This window comes from Vidua chalybeata, chromosome 17 (genome assembly GCF_026979565.1).
Source record: "Vidua chalybeata isolate OUT-0048 chromosome 17, bVidCha1 merged haplotype, whole genome shotgun sequence".
Lineage (NCBI taxonomy): Eukaryota > Metazoa > Chordata > Aves > Passeriformes > Viduidae > Vidua > Vidua chalybeata.
This window is the reverse complement of record NC_071546.1, coordinates 10457446-10477829: the sequence shown is the minus strand read 5'-3', so window position 1 is coordinate 10477829 and position 20384 is coordinate 10457446. Positions and strand designations below refer to the sequence as shown.

At 42.4% G+C, this 20384-nt stretch overlaps 1 protein-coding gene across 1 annotated transcript in view; it reads left to right on the top strand.

The window, feature by feature from the left end:
- Positions 1-20384, top strand: part of CDH4 (cadherin 4) — a 419012-nt gene that overhangs the window by 364737 nt on the left and 33891 nt on the right. The window contains exon 8 of the mRNA XM_053958581.1: positions 11404-11541. Coding sequence (XP_053814556.1) covers positions 11404-11541 — 138 coding nt within the window. The remainder of the gene's footprint in view (positions 1-11403; positions 11542-20384) is intronic.

Here is a 20384-nt window from a genome sequence, read left to right as displayed (position 1 = left end):
TGATCTGGGAAATTAAATTTTGCCTTCGATTATTGCAGTGGCTTCTGGCTGCTGCTTCATCCTCTTGTCATACACGGTCAACAGAAAGGGCCCAAGGTACCCTTCCAAAGGTCTCCCTGTACAGCTGGGACAATTTAGGATTATCAAAAATCCTTCTTGGCCTACTCCCTTCTCTTTCAAGTTAATAAACAGGGCATTTAATTTCACACTCCATATATCAGTCTGCTTTTGCTGGAGCTCTGCTCTGCCCAGACCCTCTCCTGTCACTGACATGGAGCAGTTCTCCTCTGGATGGCAGCGGCTGCTCTCTTTGGAGTCTCACCTGGGTGTACAGGGACTCTGCTAAGGCAGATCTGATTAAGGCTGACAGGCTCAGTATGGGAAGGAAAACATCCCTGCTCATCACAGCAGCTCTCTCAGTGGCACTCTGCCAGCCTGGCGTCTCAATCATTTCGTTTATCAGCAGTTTTTCCATTTATCATGAAGTCATTTGTTCCTGTTCCTCACTTGCCTGGTTTTATCTCGTGTCTGAAGCCCTCTGAGCAGGTAGGACAGTGAGTTGTACTCTCCAAAGCAGAGCAGGCTCCTTTTGAAAAGCATCTGCAAAACCTCTGAGTCACCAGAGGCTGGGGTTCAGACCTCACTGTGCTGTTTCTCTGCTGGCTCTTTGGTTATAATGGAACCCAAACCTAAGTTTACCCAAATGTCCTGCAGCCACTTCCTGTGGCAAACCCATAATGGGTCAGTATAGCATCAATATTTTCCTGGGACCTCATTCCCCAGATGGGAATTCTGTGTCTCTTGCCCCAGATGCTGTGACCCAGAGAGCAGTGAGTGCTGAGAACCATCAGGAAGCTCCGTGGGAAGCCCTGTGCTATTAAGACTGCTTTCTGAAAATAGTTCTTCATTTTGGTGGCCTTTCTTTTGTAAGAGTACATATAATTACCCACTCGTGATTTCTCTCAAATCCATTAATACAATGTTTAATTAAAAAATCCTTCTTTTGTATTTGTCTGATACAACTAGATATAAACATCAGGATCAGTAGCCTGGGAAAAAAGCTGAGGTGCCTCCTTCGGGAAAGTGTAGCACTTTATCCTCCAATAATCCTAGACCTTGCTCAGTGAATGATTTGTACCATTGAAGTAATTGTAGCTGTGTAGCATTTGATAAGTTATCACAAACTTTATTACTGTATTTTGCTCTGGACCTAAGTGTTTTTTCCATCAGATTCAGTCTGAACTGTAGCCCTTCTGCACCAAGACATAGTACAAGTCACATATTGAATTAACTGCATGTCTTTATTTCCTGTGTGTTACATCTTTAACATTAATAATATCTACAAAATTAGCAAGATCAAATATTGCTCATGTTCAAATGCCTTTGTTTCTTGGTATGGGTCAGAATTTCCAGCCAGAAAAAAAAATCCTTCACCACTCACAGGATAAGCTTTCAGTTCATTTTCCCCCAGCACTGGAGATATTTTTCATTGCACCTGTTATCATGTAGCCCTCTTCCAAGGCAGGGAAACAAAGCCTTTGCAGGCAGAGCTGGTTTTGACAAAAGCCCCCTTCACTATTTCCAACTTCACAACCAAACTGAATTTCTTTTCCAGAAGTTGTCAATCACATTCTCCCTCAGCAGATCGACACAACATGACCCTGCCCACGGTGGGTGAAAAAGCTCTTAAGAGAAATACAATAGGGAGCATCTCACATTAATCTCTCCTCTGTTATTTGACTGTTTTCCACTAACCTTTCCTTCTGCCAAATTTAATTAAATCAGCTGCTTTTGTGGCTCTAACCTGGTCCTTCTCTGTTTGGACATTCCCTTCAATTCAAAAGGCACATATGATTTGCAGCCAGCAGGGACTTAGCCAAGCTATTTTCTTAAAATAATTCTCAGCAATGAATAACGAATGACAGCCAGTGAGTTTATTTTATCCAGACCATAAGGAGTCAACACAGTACAGATGCCCCAGACTTGTGTTGTGCTCCTGATTGCCAGAAATTTTAAAATCCAGGATTTTAGTGTTGTTCATACCACGTGTATACATATAGGATTAGACAAAATGGTTTGAATACATTGCATTGATTTTATTTTTTTAGCTGCTGCACTGATAGATTTTTTAAAAATCCCATGTTCCTCAGAATAAAAAGGTCTGGCTACATCAGTGGTGTCATGAGTGTGGAATTTCAAGCTTTCTGCAAAAATGAGACCAAGTATAAGTAATGAGCAATATTATGAATATTTATTCACCTACACTGATCCTCCTGATGATCTTTTTCAAGCTTCCAGCCTGACAGAGCTTAAAGAAGAAGGCAGTTTTACCTGAATTGTGAAAGGTTTTTCTTCCTCTTTCTAATCAAGCGTGATATTCCAGAAAACAAATCAGGCTGATAAAAACAGAAGTCAGACTTACAAGAAAAACAGCTGTAGCAGCTAAATGGCTTAAAGCAGAGAAAGTAGGAAAACAGCATGTGGGGCTAATGATGGGTGGTTTTCAGGTTTCAGAATACATTAAGGCATTCTCCCTGTTTATTAAATTGCTCTGGCAGCATTTGACAGCAAAGGTTTTGTGGATTATAAGAGTGCAATGGACATAACTAGGATATTTTTTTATCCTAAAGCCTGGCCTTTGGGTAATCACCAAGAAGTTACACACTGCAGGAGGAATTTGCTTTCCACAAGTCCAAAGAAGGTTGTTTTTTTACCTAAAAAAAAAAAGGTTTCTGAGATTGTTGTTTACTTTCCCTTCTCTGCCTTCAGATTTTGAGTTTTTTCTGTCTCAGCACTCACTGCTTTTGTCAGTAAGTGGCAGAAACCACCTGGAAGAAGCATCAATTTACTGCTGGCATATTTACCAAAGGGCATCTCTCTGCAGCACCAGGTGCTGTGTGACCACCCAGACTTTGAACTATTGCTCGTCTCTCCCTGCACAAGAAAAGCCAAATGTAATTTCATGGTTCTACAGAAATTGCCTCAGCCAAAAGTTAGAAGGCATATTATTCCTGAGGTCTCCTTTTAAGTGCTCTTTGTGAGATGACCTGGAATCTCTGGGGCATAAAGGCTGGAAAGTGTTGATGGGAGTTGGGTTGGAGCTCGTTCCTGTTCCTGGGAGATGCAGATGGACACCAGCTCTGTCCTGGGCAGAGGGAAGGGGCTGGAGATGGGAGCTCTGCAGCCTCCCTCATCCCAGTGGCCAAGTGCTCCAGCCAACAAATGGATTTCTCTTCTCATGGTATCACTGTTAGATAAAAAAAGAGTTTTAATTTCATTTTGAAGTGTTATTTTCAATTTATTTGATGCACGGACAAATTAAATGACCTGTTAAAGGTCACTTGGAGAGGATTTGGGAAAATGCTAAAGAAATCCAGATCTCTCAAGCTGCAGCCTGCAGCCTTAATCACAACCCTCCTCTGTTTTGGCACAGTGGCTGTAGTCAGAATCGAAATACATTACCCAAGATATTCATCACATCTCTTTTCTTTGAGTGAAATTCATCAGTAGCTCACTGCCATCCCTTTGCATGACTGTCAGAAGTAGGTAATTCAGTTTTCTTATTTCTCCCCTGCTTCCTTGTGGACTTACATCTGATCTGGGGTTTGGATCACTGAAAAGAGAGATGCCCATTTCTAGTGATGCTGTGATTCTAATAAGTGAGATAACCATATGAGAAGCTCATTAACTGACATTTAGTCACTTTAGTCATTTAGTCTTTCTAAACAGAAAAGCTGACACTATCCCAGGACAGAGATACTATAACAATCGGGTTTTTGATAGTAATTTTGATAATAATTCTAATAATAGATTTGAAGTCAGTTCATAGCACCTGAGCCACTTCATTCAGGTTTTGAGAAATGCCTGTGCTCAAATATCAGATAAGAAATGTTTTGGCCTCTGTTGCCCACGCTCTGCAAGTTGAAATGCAGAACAAATACAGGGTTAATAACAAACCCTACTGTGCTGTTAACCTTGGACACAGCACACTTCCAAACATGCTGCTGCCACCAGTGGTGGCCAGCTGGGGTCAGAGCCTGGCAAACCCTCTGCAAGGTGTGTTTGGGTCACTTTACTGTTTTGGTGGGTGTATTTTCCTGTATGCCCCTTTCTTTGAGCAGAAGTTGCTGCATTTAAATTCTACATTTTCCACTGCAGCTTGAGTGTTTTTTCAAAACCTTGATAGCCTAGGCTCAGTGTCTAATCCCTTAGGGGTAAAACTCAAAAAAAATAAAAAGAAAAAGAATCTATCTATATGATGTGGTGACATCATATTGCACTCAAAGCACCTCTGTTCCAGTTTAATACAGCCCTTCCTATGCACAGTATTGCTGGCACCAGGCATTTTTAAGAGAAGCATTTAAATGATCCATCAGGATCCCCAGTCTGTCTTACCATTTCCAGTTATTTGTCTGCTGTGGGTTGGTTTTATTCCTTTTTTTCTTTTTTTTTTTTTTTCCTCCTGGTTTAGTCTCAGGGCTGTTTAGTGCTTGGAGTTTCTATTTCTGAGCTTCCCTGTGTATCCCTGACAACTGGCAGATCGCTCTTGGAGCTGAGCTGCTCAGACAGTAACCCCATTCCTGGAGCAGCTCAGCAGCGTCCTGGCACTCACCATGAGATGAGGTGTGTGAGCAATTCTGTTTGGTTCACAGACCTCCTGTCTGGGAGGCTCCAGGGATATGTGGCCAGGATGCTGGAAGGCTTTTTGGGATGCCTGCTGGGGTCTGCTCTGTACCCAGTGCAGGAACAGTTTCCACTTCCCCACTTCCCCTGCCTGGATGACACAAGAAAAGGCAGCCGTGGGCAGCAGCCACTGAACTGTTTGGTCTCACGCTACTAAAAAGCCAAACAGAGTAGACTCCTGAAAGGCTTTCTGGCATTCTTTGATGTTGTAACCTCTGTATGATAAAAAGATCATATTCACTTTCTTTCAGGTAACTTTTAAAGCACTTCCCCCTGCTTTCATAGGAAAGCTCAGCTTGCTAGTGCTCGGGGTTGTACCCACCACCAGAGGCTGTTTTGCTTTCAGAAGCTGTCACACGAAAGAGGAAAGAGCTGCTAAAAGCTGGAGCAGGTCCCATTTACACTTATGTGGGAGATTCAACACCCACCCTGGGAGAAGATGGAAAAGTTAATGGTGTGTCTGGTGGTTCCAAATGGGTTTAAAGGTGTAAATTGTAACACATTAATATACTATCATAAAGTGCAGTAGCTGAAGAGAGAATAAGTTGTATAATGTGTGAGATCCCCCAGGTTATGGGTCTTAGGTGCTGAGAGGGAAAGTGTTAAGAAGTTTAATTGCTGATTGTTAATCAGGCTGTCAGGAGAAAGCCATCAAAGGTGGATGTCAATATAGCTCCTGTGCCAAGTGAAAATCCTGAGCTTGGCTATGGACCTTCATTTGTATCAGACAAAATGGTTTTTGAAGGGGAGTGGAAGAGCTCCTCCAGACTGGAGGTGTGGATGAAACTGCTGTGGGTGGCGGGACTGAGGCTCTTCCTGGCACAGAGGAGTTCACTGGTGTTTAGGTGGTGGCAGGTTTGGTCAGAGGGTCACAGGAACACACAGGGTCTGATCAGCACATCACAGGCCAGGGTGTCACATCAACACCTCTGTGCTAGGAAGAAAGGCAGCCTGGTGAGCACAGGGCTGTTCCCAGCAGGGTAAACTCTGCCTTGCTGGCAGAGCCAGACCAGCACCATCCCTGCCTGGGGCTCTGCCAGCACAGGCAGCTCATAAAATCAAATACACCAGAGGCTTGTGAAAGGGGAACACCTTGCCATGCGGGAGGAAAAGCCAAGGTAGCCCCAGCCAAATGGAGAAAACAGCCCTGGCTGTTTCCTCCGCTGTCTGGCTGTGCAGCACTGAGCAAGTGCCCCAGTTTGTTTTAAAAATAGCATTCCCTCCCTCGTTTTATGCCTGTCTTAGCAGAAACATGAACACCTCAGGTAGGAGCTGGTCCTGTACAGCAAGGCACTGATGGAGCAAAACTGCATCTTTTTAGCTCAGGCATCAGCCTGAGCATTGGGATTTCCAGGCCCAGGGTTTGATGTCTGCTGAGGACTCTGCAGCCACAGCGTGATGCTGTGTTGGATGTGAGAAATGAAAAAGTCAGGGTTTATCCAAGACTGCTCAACTCTGGCTCAGGGGCGAAATTCACTCAGCTCTGGGGGAGCTGTAGGTGTGCTGGGTTCTCTGGGTGTCCTGTGAAAGCTGCTTTCTTCACAGAGCTTCCAGAACACAGCTTTCTGCTGGAAATCTGTTTTTATTTAACCAAGGCTAAGTAGGGAGTATTAAGGGATAGAGGCTTTAAAAGCTTTTCCTGTGAGCTTTGTGTAAATGGTGGCTATTTATCTTTTTGGAAAAATACTTTTGTTGAGTCAAGTGAATGTTTGGGGGGAGTTTGTTTGTTCATTTTTAAATTGCCTTTCCTGGTTCTGGTACAGTATTTATTAATGGTGTGTTTGCCATCTCTGATACCCAAAAACATGGACATCAAGTCTTCACTACCATGCAAAAAAATGATTTAGAAAACAAATCACAAGAACATCTCATATTCATCTCATTGGTGTTGCAAAATTAAGGGGAGATGAAAAAAACATAGATATAAAGAAGATGTGAGGATAACCACAGGAAGAAAGAGAATTTAGATTTCCTATCTCCTTCACCAATAGATTCCTGCTAATACATCCTACATCCTGGTAACCTTATTTGCTTTACCAGACGTGGTGCTAAAATTAGCTAGTCATACATTTCTCAGGAAGTAGTAATTAATTGGACAATATTTGTACAGAGCTTTGAAAATGTAGGTCCTAATTTTGCAAACCCTTTGTCCATAATGCAGATTAATTTAATCACATAATTACTGCATTTCTGGACTTTGGTATACACAGTTCCCCAGCTCATGTGTGATGTATAATAATTGCCTGTGTAAACTGGCAATAGCCACATTTCTCAAATACTCTGCGTGCACATTTGAAAATTGGGATCACAGGTAGCACTCCATTAATAGGACTTCATTTTAAAAGACTTTGTTCTTTTCTACTCTGTCTCTGAATACGACTTAGTCTTGTTTATAGCCTCTCTCAGCAAGGGAGGGTATAAGCTGTGCTCAGCTCAGCCAGGGATTTGAGCGCTTTCCATGCCAGCCTCTGTCTCGATAGGGAGAGCCACTTGCAATAACTCTAATTTTGTTTGGGGCACCTGGTCCTTTGTGTGTGCCAATGGAATGGGCTGGTTCCGTGATAACCATCAGTGTCAAGCCTTTTCACATCAACAGTCTGTGCCATTTGGACTGAAAGGTTTTTTTTTTTTCTTTTTTGAAAGTTTTTTGTATACAGACAAAGCTGAGAGATCTGCCTTCTGCTGTAGCTCAATTTGTCATAATTTCTACCTAGACCAAGAGGATTTAGCCCTAATTTAATATATTCTTTTGAATGCTTTTGCTCCCCAGACCCTGTATTAGATTGCTCCAGCATCTCACTCCTTTATTGGTAAAGGACCTACTAATTTCCAGCCTAAATTTATTCATGGCCAGTTCATACCCATTTGTTCTTGTGTCAACATTGTCCTTTAGTTTAAATTGCTTCTTTGCCTTCCTAGTGTTTATCCTCCTGATGTTATTTATAGGCAGCAATCATATCTGCTATCAGCCTTCATTTTGCTAGACTAAACAAGCCAGGCTCTTCCAGGCTCTTCTCCGGTGATGGGCTCTTCAGTGCCAGCACCTGGCTGGATCCTGGGGGCTCAGCAGTGAGCACGAGGGCCTGGGTTGTGCTCAGCATCCTGATGAGCCCTGGCTGCTTGGCACAGGGAATCAGGATTGCCAGATGTGCGCTGCTAAGAGCTGCACACAGGGTGTTTGCCCCCTTGCTCGGCAGCAGGGAGCTGGTGGGACACGGGGACAGCCCTCCTTCCTCGTGTCCAATAGAACAGCTTCCAGGAAAGTTTTATTTTATTGGTGCCTTGCTGCATTTTCCTGTATTTTGTGGTATTAGATCACATCTTTCTATTATTCAGTTGCCCTTCCTCCAAGCTGCCATTCCTCCTGTACAAGGCACCTTTTTAACCAAACCCATGACTAATTTCCCATTAACCAACTTAACAAATTCTTTCAACTAATTCCCATTGTCTGGAATTTAGCTGATGTATTTCTTTTGGGCACTCTATCAGATGATTGACAAAAGAGCAGACAGGTTAGATCTGCCACAGTTCCTTTAATTATTCCTTCCTTCATATTTTTTTCCTTCAAAAGTCTTTCTTAGTTTTTAGGTCAGACTAAAAGCTCTGCACTTACCAAGATGAGTTTTTTTTTCCTTGTCTGGAGTAGAAACAGCACATTTGCTTTGCTGTAGCATGAAGATCTGTTAGATTTATTAGAAACACTTGCCACGGGACCTCCCACAGGCTTAGTGGGGCTGGGTTTTTAGTCTAGACCCCCTTGGGCCACAGGCTCATTTCCTGAGTTCCACAGCATCACCATCAGAGCAAACATACAGTAAATGTTAGGACCATTTTGGTTTACCTCTATGCTGTAGTTTCTGCCCTGTGCTATTTAAAATGTCATTTTTGCAAGGAAAGAGAATAGGAGAATTATTCTGTATGATCAAAATGCCATCGAGAAAATGTCTCTTGTGCTTGGAGGCATGAGGCTGCCTTTTTTTTTTTTAATAGTCGTAACAATAATAATACTATTAGGACAACAAACTGAGAAGCCCCTGGAGATGATGTGACAAATTGGAAGGACATGCTGAAATTGAAATTGATTGAATAGTTCAATAAAATCAGCTTAATGCACAAAAGCAAAAAGATTAGCTAGAGAAAAGCAAAAAAAACCCAGTAATTTGTTATCTGCTGGGGCCAATCTTGCTAGAGATTGAATTAGTTATAAACTAAAACTAGTCACTTGAAAGGAGCACCCTTATACTCACACAGTGCTGGAGCCTTTGGGATGGAGCTGGATGTGGATGGAAACCATCCTGAAGGTTTGGCAGATCAGATCTCAGACTATGTCCATTTGGTGGACTTGGCAATGTTGGCTTTATGGCTGGACTTGATCTTAAAGGTCTTTCCCAACCTTGATATTTCTGTGATTTCGTATGTCTGCATTCTATACAACTTCCCACACCATTCTGCATGTCAAAATCCACCTTTGCTCTGAACACAATTTTGTGTTCAGTTGGTGGAAATCAGTGCAACTTTGGGGATGTGTCTGGGATTCCCCCAGCAGCTCACTTCTGATGTGTACCCAATGGCTGTCCTGAGATCCTCCCCTGTGTCCAACATGTGCATTCCCATCATGGTCCTGCCTGATCACTCCATCCCTTTGAGATCTGCTGTAATTCCCCACATTTTCTCACCTGGCTTGGACTGCCTGCACTTGCTGCACAAGTGCTGTGTTCCTTTGCCATCCTTCCCTTCATTCCATCCTTCTACACCAGCTCCTTGTGGCTGGTACATTTGCACATTATAATAAATTCTGGCCATTTTCCTTCTCTTTTTTTGTGTCGTGTGATCTGATTGACATCTTTCTTTTAAACTTCTTTAATTTGTTGCTCTGAATTTGTGTGGTTTTTTTTTTTATTATTATTATTAACATTACAGAGCTCAGCAAACGGTGCTTTGTTAAATAAAACAACTCTGTTGTAAACCTGGGGTCTGTGAGTACACACACACAGATGTGTTTTTCTCATTTATGTGACATCTGATTGCTGCTACTTTTTTAAGTATCCTCCCCACTCCTATGATTTAAACCTTCTGTTATTTAAACCAAAGTATTTGGCCTGTTAGGAAATACTTCCATCAGCCTCCCAGGTCATCTATAACAGAGAATAAGGAAGGAAAAGCTAAATATGAAAGAGAAATTGCATTCACTAATAAGGACATTTCAGCCTTGTGCAGTGCTTTACAAATGGAGTAATGAAAGGAACCTTCTTGCATGAGACAAAACAAGGGCTAACAATAGTTTCTCCCTCATGTTTTATTATACAAGATAGGAAGAGATAATGAAAGTTCATTTCCATAATATATTCCAGTTGCAAGGTGCTGATGGATCCCTAAGTGTGATGTCTTGTCAATTTAACAGGTCAATTAAAAGCCCTGGAATCAAGAAAAAGCTAGAATGCAGATATCTTATTCTGGCAACTCAGAAGAACTAAAGAACTGAGCCAGTTACAGCACTTCAAGGATATTTATATTGGAATAAAGATACCTAATTGACCTAGTTCTTGCCCTTTGAATCTTCAGAGGACATTTGACATTTTACACACACTTCTAGCATTGGCACCTTGAAGGAGCAGCCCTGGGTATCTGAGCTGTGTTCTGGGAGTAGTTGGTCTTTCCTTGCATCAAAGTCCCTCCACTTGACTTCACAAAAAAGCTTTTCCTGCATAAAATTCTGCCTCCACTTGGTTTACACACCTTTGGGGCTCTCTAATGTGCCTCCTGCAGCCTTATGGAGCAGGGTTGTGTTGAGCTTTTGGCTGGATCCTTCCCTGGTTCCCATGCCTCCCTTTGCCCACTTTCCAGGAGAGGAGTTTTGCTTTCCTGTCTGCCTGTGAAGTGCTCTGTGAGTAAATTCTGCAGGTCTAAATGAAAATTTATTGTTGAGGCCAGTTGTAAAGATCAGGCGACTTGTCTTGATGCAGGCAGATATTCCTGAGTAAAGAGATCCCAGGAAGATATGTACACATGCAACATCAGATGGCCTCTCCTATTTTATTCAGGTTTATTTTCCTGTTGCATTGACTTACGGCATCCTTTAGAACTTCACTGTGTGATTTTTATGGCTGGCTCTGTGAGGTTTTTTCCTTTGAGAGCTGTGTTGTAGGGGGTGCTCAGGAATTTAAATTAGTTCTGCTGAACTGCTGTTTATTGCACTGAATTATTTTTTTTTCTTCCATACTGGACTTAAATTCTCCTTATTTACCAAGATTGTGTTAAGGATTGAAACACGAAGAGCATTTCAATGCTTTTTGGGCATCAAACTGTGTGAGCAGAACGAGCTGGAGGGCCGCCAAGCAATGTTGATGTCAATTTTGGGGGTATAATGTGCTTAGCAATGTTTTCAGTGAAAACACATGAACAAAACTTTTACTGGTTTTCAGAAGACAGAAGCTAATGTTGCAGAAAATGCTTAAAAGTTAACAAAAATGTCAGCTTCAACCAGAGAATTTTGCCCATAAGACTTTTGTTTTCTCATGAGACAGGTGATGTCCACCAATCTATGCAAAAATCACTTCAAAAACGATACAGAAAAAATAACTGATTATTTTTTTACTAACATTTTTAATCCAGTTAACTTCTTAGTCTGCTTAAAGATCATACTTGTATATGGGAAATAAACCAAGGGTGCATTTTTGTCTCTCATCTTTTCCTTCTCTTCTTTTATTTTTTTTTTTCCAGAAAGTTCAGCAGTACATAGTCATTGTTCAAGCAACAGATATGGAAGGAAATCTTAACTATGGTCTCTCAAACACGGCCACAGCGATCATTACAGTGACAGATGTGAATGACAACCCCCCTGAATTCACTACCAGCACTGTGAGTATCCACACAGCAGCAGGGTGATGCATGGGCACGGTGTGTTAATTCATGGATGCTGATATCTGCTATCTCTCCGAGCTGGTTGGGCAGGTAGGAGGAGCTTTGATGGATAACTGTGGAATAAAGACTTTCAGGGGAGGAAAAGGAAAAAGGAAAAGACTGATTCATGAACCAGCATAATTGTTTGGTGACTGATTTGGCCAAGGCACTGAAATAAGGTGGCAAACAGCCCATGTCTGATTGCGCCAAAGAGGATGCAGTTGTTTCATAGCAATTGGCTGTAGACATATCAGAGTTATTGATACTTCTGAGTGAAATCCTGAGCAGTGAGAGGTATTTGGGGTTTATGGCTTGGATATGATTTCAAGAGGGCTGTAAGTACTCTAAATGGTAACAGGTAGCTGGTAAAATTTGTATTTCACTGATAGCTCTAACAGATGTATTTCTGCGTGCTGGCAGTAAATGTGTAGACATTCTTCAGTACATCTGGTTTTAATCAGTTAAAGATTTTTCTTATGTTTTATTGGCACAGTTTTCTTCTGTTCTGTTCTCATGTGTTCCAAGGTATTCCTGGAGGGCAAGGGGAAAAAAACAGAGATTGCAAATGACAAATTTTTAGAGCTGGTTAAGGTAAAAATGAAAATTTGGAAGGTGAAATGATGTGGTCGGGCTCATTCCAGCCTTCATAATCCATAGATGTAGAACATCTGAAATGTGCATAGTAAATTTAGAAATCACAGAGCAGTGCAGAGGTCTATATGCTAATAAATGAGAAATGCTTGTGTACCCCTGTCTGTATTCATATGAGGGTCAACAAGGAGCAGTAAGTGATGTATCTTGGACATCAAATCTTTACAAATACAGAAGGTCTAACTTCTTTGTGCTCAAGTCACTGAACATCCTTGAAGGAATGTTTTTATTATTTATATTTTTCTGAATTTTCACTCCATCCTAAAAAGTCTCTAAATATTTATTAGCATAAGACCAAAGTTTCCCCTTAGTTATACTCTTACAAACTGCAAATATGTCACAGAACTCAAGAAGTCGTGCAGAGTCCAGTTTATGCCCCTGTGGACCCAAACTGGATTCATGTCAGTTCTGGAGTCTGGGTCCTTCCTTCCCATCTCCACTGGGAGCTGGACTTGGGGCTGTGACATGCTCAGCTCCCAAACATCATTTTCTTACAAAGTGACTTGGACATAGGTTCTAAGACCAAAAAAGGCACTAAATTCCTCCTGTGTCTCAGCAAAATGGACACCCAGCATGTTTTCAGGTCTGGGCATCATTTCCTAGGCTGTGCTGCTGCTCCAGTGGATGTAAACAGCACACTGTGTGCTCTGTGTCCATCATGGGTGCGCCAATCTTTCTGCTGTAAAGTTGTGGTTAAAGATCTCCTTCAGTATGGTACAATTACGAAGAGCCATAAAAATACAGCACAGATCTTGGGCTGCGTGGTCCTTTCTCCTGCCAGGACAGAATTCTTCTCTCTGAAAGGAGGTTTGTGTCTGTGGAGCTGCGGGACCTTGCACCACAGCACTGCCACAGCTCCCTGGTGTGTGAGGGGACTTTACTCTGCCAGGCAGGTGCTTCTCTGCCCTCCATTTGAGTGAAAAAGGAATGACATCTAGTGGCCATGTCACTTCAGCACACGTTGTTCACATGACCCAGGTCGTGGGGTCCTTGTCTCCAGATGCAAGATGGGAGGTGAGGTTTTGGGGAGCAGGGCGAGCTGGTCAGGGTTACTTGAACAAGCACATTGGTGCCTTCTGCAGGACAGCATCCCCTCCAGATGTGGTGTATTTTAATGGCTTTCCAAAGCACTTCTCAAAGCTGATGGAAGGTGGGATAATGGAAATTTTCTTTCAGGTGAATTCTGAGTATTTAATGTCTCGGTGTGTATTAAACCTGGAAGGAATAAAAGCCATCAAGAGAATTACCCACAGAATTGTGTTAAATGGATTAGAAAATGCTACTCTTCCTCTAAGCAGAGTTGATGTGTACCATTATTTCTCTAATTTCAATCACTGAAGAAAGAGTTTTGCAAGGGCCAAAGGGCTTTACACAGTGGCACATGGGACTTCCTATAAAGAGTTGAAAACCAAGGGTGTTTTACAATAATACTTTCTGATTTTATGGAAACAAATATCTTTGATATACTCACGGGTATAGCCAGGCTGAATTTCATGTGAGTATGAAAGCATAATATGTTTTTTCTCTTACTGGCAGAGGGAACAGCATCAGGCTGATGAGTTTCTTTAAGCCTAAGCTGAATCTCCTTGCTATCCTCAAATAGTCTGATCTGCATTTTAACACCTCTAAAAAAATAGCAAAAATCACTTTCCAGGAAATCTATAGCTCCTCAGAGAGTGAGAAAGCCCATGGTCTCTTTTAAGTCTGCGGACTTTTTGGAGAGATATTGTATATTTTTATTTTAAATAGTTGTATTGAGATGCTGCTGTAAAACAAAAATAGACTGAATAACTGAAACTGTGGCTTGCTTTTGGCAAGCAGCCAGATGAGAGGAACTCAGGAGCTGTATTCATCCCAGACAGATACAAAGGCCCACCCTATAGCGCTCTTAAATTACCTGTCATTCAGCCAGGGTGGTTTTAGACTTAATCGTTTCTGGATGGGAATGTAGCTCAGGAGGACACTGCACCACGCTGGTGTCACAGCTCATGTATTCAGCAGCAGGAATTAATGTTGCTGTGTAAAATTTAACAACAGGATGGGAGAGAGGAAAGCATCCACTGTGATGGTCAAGAGAGTCAGGGCACGTCTGCAGCCGAGCACAGGGCAGGGGGGGAGAGGCTGCGTGCGTGGACCACGTGCAGGTTCAGACACAGGCACAGCACTGCCAGAATGGCACGTCCAGCAGAGGTGTGTTGGTGAATGGACATCCAAAATACCAGATGGGCTGGCATCAAAGTGTAGTGCTGGATGAGAAGTGGTAAAAGAGCAATAAAAAGACAGAGAAGATCCTTAAAGGTACAAAATGAAGATACCTCAGTAAAGCTCCAAAATTCCCGGGTGCTTCCATGAAAACTGATGTCAGTGGGTTTCACATCCTTTGGTCCACCACCTGAAAGGCAGGGGAAGAAGGAGCCCCACCTTCTCAAGCAAAGGGTTCTGAAATTACATGGGAGGAACGAAATCAGAGTCTCTGGATGAAATAATTTGGAACTCAAGTCTGCTGTTAACTCTAAGGCCAGTCTCATCAGCATGGCCGGTCCTGGCAGTCATGAGGATAACCTGCATCAAGCTGCAAGGCACTGGGCACAGCAAGGACCAGCTGCCTCCTCTGGTCCTGTCCAGCTCTTTCTTTGTGATGGTGAATGTTTTCTTGATCTGCAGTGCTACCTGTGCCTGAGCTGAAAAGCATCCGAGAGCAGCCAACAGTGGGGAAGTGTCTCCTGAGAGACACCACAAGAGTGGAGCATCCCCTGAAACACAGTAGACATCACAGGCAGCTGTTTGAGGCATTTTTCATGGTTTAATGCAGGACTGTGACCCAGGAAATGCTCTTCTGGCTGTCTAAGGGACTTCAGCCTGTCTGCAGTGTTGTGTTCTTCATGTGACATTGTTACTTGCAAAAATAAATCAACTCAGCCAAAGAGGAGAGGTAGCACTGACTCCTTGAAGTGCCCAACCAGCTCATGCCCACAGACTCTGGGTCAGATGCTATAGAAAAAGGTATTTTAATCCCCCATGCGCAAGTTTTCTGTGACTCATTCATTTCTGTGGAATTTTTGGTGGATTTTGCACCTGCCAAGTTACGAGCTGTTGTAAAATATTGACATTTTAACTGGACTGTGTTACAAAGGCTTTGTAGGAATTTTTACTGGAAAACCTGCTCTCTTACTGTTGTAAGATGAAGGTATTACAACCTTCATAGAACCTGTGCCTTCCATTATCCAGAGTCCTTGTTACTTATAACAGGGTCAAGTCCTCTGACATGCCTTAATTATGGGGAAATTCCTCAGTCTCCCTTCAAATATTTATCTCCTGTGTGCAAGTGAGTTGTGGTTTTGCCATATTAATATGGATCCATAGCCTCTGGTCAGATGCTCACCTCAGATACAGGGGATGCAGTGAAATTAGAGTTGGTATTTCAGAGATTAAAAGTCAGCTGAGACAGAACAATGCTGGATAGTCTCAGGTGAGGTTTATGTAAGATTGAAATATCTTTCTTGCTCACAGGAGGACCACCTTTAATTCCAGTGGAATCTTTACCTCCTCTCAGGCAGGCTGCCCTTTCCAGTCTGACCCATGATACTGTTAATAGCCATTCAAGGATTTCCACTTTATCTAAGAAAATGCATAATCAGAGGGGAGGAGAAGTGAAAGAAATCCATGCCTACACTTGACTCATACAAAGTCTATTTTTATCATATTCAATCAGGAACAATCAGGCACAGAGAGGAGACGCAGATGAATTTGCATGATCAGACTTCTGTGTCTGAAATGTTAATTAAAAGTTATTTTAAATTTGCCTACTGTGCAGAACTTGTTTTTATAGTAGCCCATGTAAGGAAAATATTATTTCACAGGGCTAAAGTGCTCATGATTACTTGAGTTTGTGGATTCTTGGGAAAACCTGCCTGGCAATCAACCTCTCAAAAAAAAAAAAAAAAAAAAAAAAAAAAAAAGGAGGGAGAGAAAGAGGAAAAAGAAACTGAGATATTCAAGTTCTTTAAGCTCCTGAGCCTTAGGAGGTCTTATTTTAAGCTACTTTAAAATTTGCCCTTTGTCACTGCTTTGAGAATCTCCTCTTCCAAAGCTGAATCCGGTGGAGTCTGTTTTAAAGAGGCAGCTCTAGGACAGCATCCCCTTCCCTGCCTCGCTGGCTAATCCTGACACTGACACCAGTTAGGAACTGCTCCAAAGGTTTAGGACTGGACTACTGGGGATGGGTGGGTGCTTCCCAGCTCACAGGGCAGTGCTGGCATTTGCTGGCCTGGGAAAGGCCACCTGGCCAAAGACTGGCTGAACTCAAAGCAGAGTTGCTGGTGTGGAGTAACCTGAATTCGGAGAGGCTGTGTTGGGGCAGGAGGGACGTATTTCTGGGTAAGGTTAATCTGGTTACAGCATGGACTTGGCTAATCAGTGAAGGAGCCAGTCCTTGTTGCAAGCACATTGGGAAAAGCAGTTCTTGCCAGTTAGAAACTGGCCTATTTAATTAATATTGTCAGAGCAGGCTCACCCCTGGCTGCTGCAGGGAGGCTGAGTTAACCTGGCTCGTGCTGGGCTGGATCAGGCACTGCTGGAATCTGCAGAGAAGAGCTTGGTGCTTCCTGCACAAAAGAACACAGAGGGAGACCCAAATTAAAAGGGCTTCTTGGTTTTGGCACCACACTGCCAAAGATGTCTGACCTTTCTCTGTGCAGGTGTTCTGGTTCCTCGAGTGCTGTGGGAGATGTTAATGAGCCCATTCTGAGAAGTGCTTTGGAATTTGAGTGTGAAGATGCTGTCGAAGCATCGCTGCCCTGCTGGCATTGCCTTTACCAGAAATAGTTCTTCCTTCTCCCATTCTGATGTTTCCTTCCCATTTTCTCTCCCCTGTGATTTACTAGTGTACATCATTCCATGAAGCAAAACGACGCAAGATCCTCCAACCCCTTCTGCTTTACAGCTTCCCTTCCCTGGTTATCTTGCTAACCCTGCTGTGCTCCACACTCTGCTCAGTTTTCATTCTTCTGACCCAATTTGGATGTAGTAATCCAGTTTCAGTGCCTTAAACAAGGGCATTAGTATTTCCTTTTTCACAGCCATGGTGCGGTCTCACTTAGCCTCCTGCTCTGTGAACTTGCCAAAATAGTGGAAACAAAGCAAACAAGCATAACCTAAAATTGTATTCCCTGTTCTGAATGTGTTTGTTCTCACAGTCATTGTTTGAGGAGAGAATATAGCTGTGCATCAACCTATGCAAGAGCAGCACTGCACAGAAATAGCTGATGTGAACTGTAAAAATGTGACTTTTTTGCAAGTGGGGTGAGTGCTTTGCCTGGGCTGCAGCCCCCTCAGTCAGATCCCACTGAGCTCCATTTTTAACGGTGAGTTTCAAAATAGCAAAGTAGCAGGGAAAACCTCAGCTCTTCCTTCAGGCTGAAAGATTGTGACTTCCAAGTGACTGGGATACAAAGATGCAAATAGGTCTGCTTTGGAGAAATGATATTTAATGGTCGTAGGATACCAAAATCAGCATCCATGTCAGGCTGCCTTGGGGTTTCCTAAACACATTTATAGGCAGATGTACCCAGAAGCATTTGGAACATGGGAGTGTTATGAGAAATCCCTTTTACATGCATGCTCATGTTTTACAAATTCATCTTACACTGTGGAGGGAGAGCCCAGCAGGAGTGGGGTGTCACTGGAATTTCCTACAGACAGAAAATTGGACCAGGATGCTTTCGAGGGCTTCCTAAAAAGAGATCTTAACAGGTTGAGCCAAGAAAAACTAGTGAAAGTGGGTAGCTTGCTATCTCCCAGGACCTTGGCACGTGTCCATCTGCCTCCTCCCTGTTCCTAGACCCTGGAAAAGATTAAGGGCTTAAATCTTGAGCGCTGTGTACATGACTTGCCAGTGTACAGACTAAAGCTGCATATGGAGCTGTCCATACAGGTCACACTGTCCCTGTCACTACACCTGTGCCATTCAGAAAGTCTGCAGTGACATTTGAATGTAGATTAGCCCGAATCATACAGCGTTTTTAAATCATCAAAACTATGCCTGTGGCAGTTGTCACATGAGGCAGAATTCAAGTAGATTGCACAGGTCAGAGCTGGCAAGGGGGAGGACCAGTGCTGTGGTAAGGCAATGTGCAGGGCTGTGTTGTTTTACAGCTGAAGACAAGCCCTGAGTTCTGTACAGTCTTGCAGACAGGCTTTATTGTTAAAAATCAATTATGCTTTCATGGAAATTCCCAGATGACTGTGCTCACTTGCAGTTTTCCAGTCAAAATGAGGCTCAGCCAAACTACCCAGCAAAGCCTGGGCTGTTACAGAGCTGTCAACCTCTAAATGAAATAAATTATTATATTCAAGTGAATCAGATATGCCCAGTAGCATTTGGGTGTATGAGCATCTACCTAATTCTGTGTGCATTTCCATTAAATATACAGTCAGTGAAGTCTTAAAAACCACAAATCAGTCTAGTTTTCCTAAATAAGACCCCAGTGCTTATAAATTGAAATGGACTTTCTGCCTCTCGTTGCATGTCCTAGTGACAACCTTTGCCATGAACAATGAATTTAGATTAAGGATGTTAGGTTGGGAGGTAGCAAAAACAAACAGAGCACCAGGAGAAACAATATTCATTCTTCCCATCCTGTTACAGACTTGTGCTGAACTCACCACAATAATTATTCCAGGGCTTTGCAGCTGTAGACATGTTGCCCTATTCTTTTAATAGTTTTAAACTTCTTTTAAAAGTTTTCTATGCCTTCTAATGTTTGCATATTTCTACTGGAGTTTCTCACGCACTGTCATGTAAATAATGATTGTTTTGCATTCTTCTTTGTGGGAAGGAAGAATTAATGGACTGTTAGTTTGACCAGTGTAGTTAGAGAGGTAGCAATTTCATCCTCCAATCCACTACCACTTTTAGAATTCTATATATTACAAAGTCAGAAATGAAGTTCCCTCCTTTTGTTTCCTTTTATTCTTTCCATCTTAATGTACATACGTGAGTTATTTTGTGTTGTAGTGCGACATAGACACAGGGGTTAATCATGATTAGGGAATTATTTACATCTTGATCTGCCTCTAGAGTCAAACTGACCTTTGGAGATGGATCCCTCCCCCAGTGCACATCCTGTCCAGTGGAGCTGAGGAAGTGAGATGCCCACGGTTTCATTCTGTGAGAGAAGGAAGGTGATCCCCAGCTCTAAGTGCAGATTCCCTGGGAGCGCTGTGGCTTTCCCAGGCACAGCATCTCCGAGTGCCTGGAGGCCCTTTCAGTGCCGTGCTAGGGAACACAAGAAACACTTCCTGCTCTCTTGTGGATGCTCAACTTTTGTTCTTTATTTTATCACTTCTTTCATCTAAAATGAACGATATTTCTCACTTTATGAGAAACAATAATTCCTCATGTCTTAATGAAGAAAGCATCAGCCTCTTCTGTGATGTCTGTTATGCCTTTACACCAGTGTAACACATGACAGAAAGGATGAGATACCTCTGAGACTGCAAAACAGAGAGATACAGAGATGTATATGTATAAATACCAAATACAGATGTGCATATTGCTGGATCCAAAGCATAGATAGATGCTGATGCCAGGGAAACAGTCATCAATCATATCCAAGTCTTTACTCACAGATAAATTGTGGTTTATATGAATTATTCCATTACACTGTGTGGGTATATATGCATTGATTTAAAAAAAAAATCATCTCCGTGATAGAAGTCTCTTCCTAATATACCCCATTAATCAAAACTTAAATTTACAGTGCCTTTTGTTTTGTGTATTTCCTTTCAGTACATTCATTTTCAAATTATCACTAAATTAATCATGTACAGAGCTTTAAACTGGCTGCCACGTGGTAAAACAGTTCTGGTTCCTCTCCATTACACTGAGCATTAGTTATTAAGGCACAGTTCAAGGCTCTGTTTAGCCTGATTCTGCCCTGAACCTAATTGGAATCAGCTAGATTCTTTCTTCTAAATGGGTCAGTCACACAGAAAAAGCATCAAATGTAATCTTGAGATTGTGAAATAAAGCAGAGAAAAAGAAAAAAGAAGATAATTTTATTTCTCCTCATTGATACCTGCCTGGTGGTTAAAAGAAGGATTAAAATGAGGTCATTAAACTTTCCTTGGAGACAAAACCCAGACCTCAG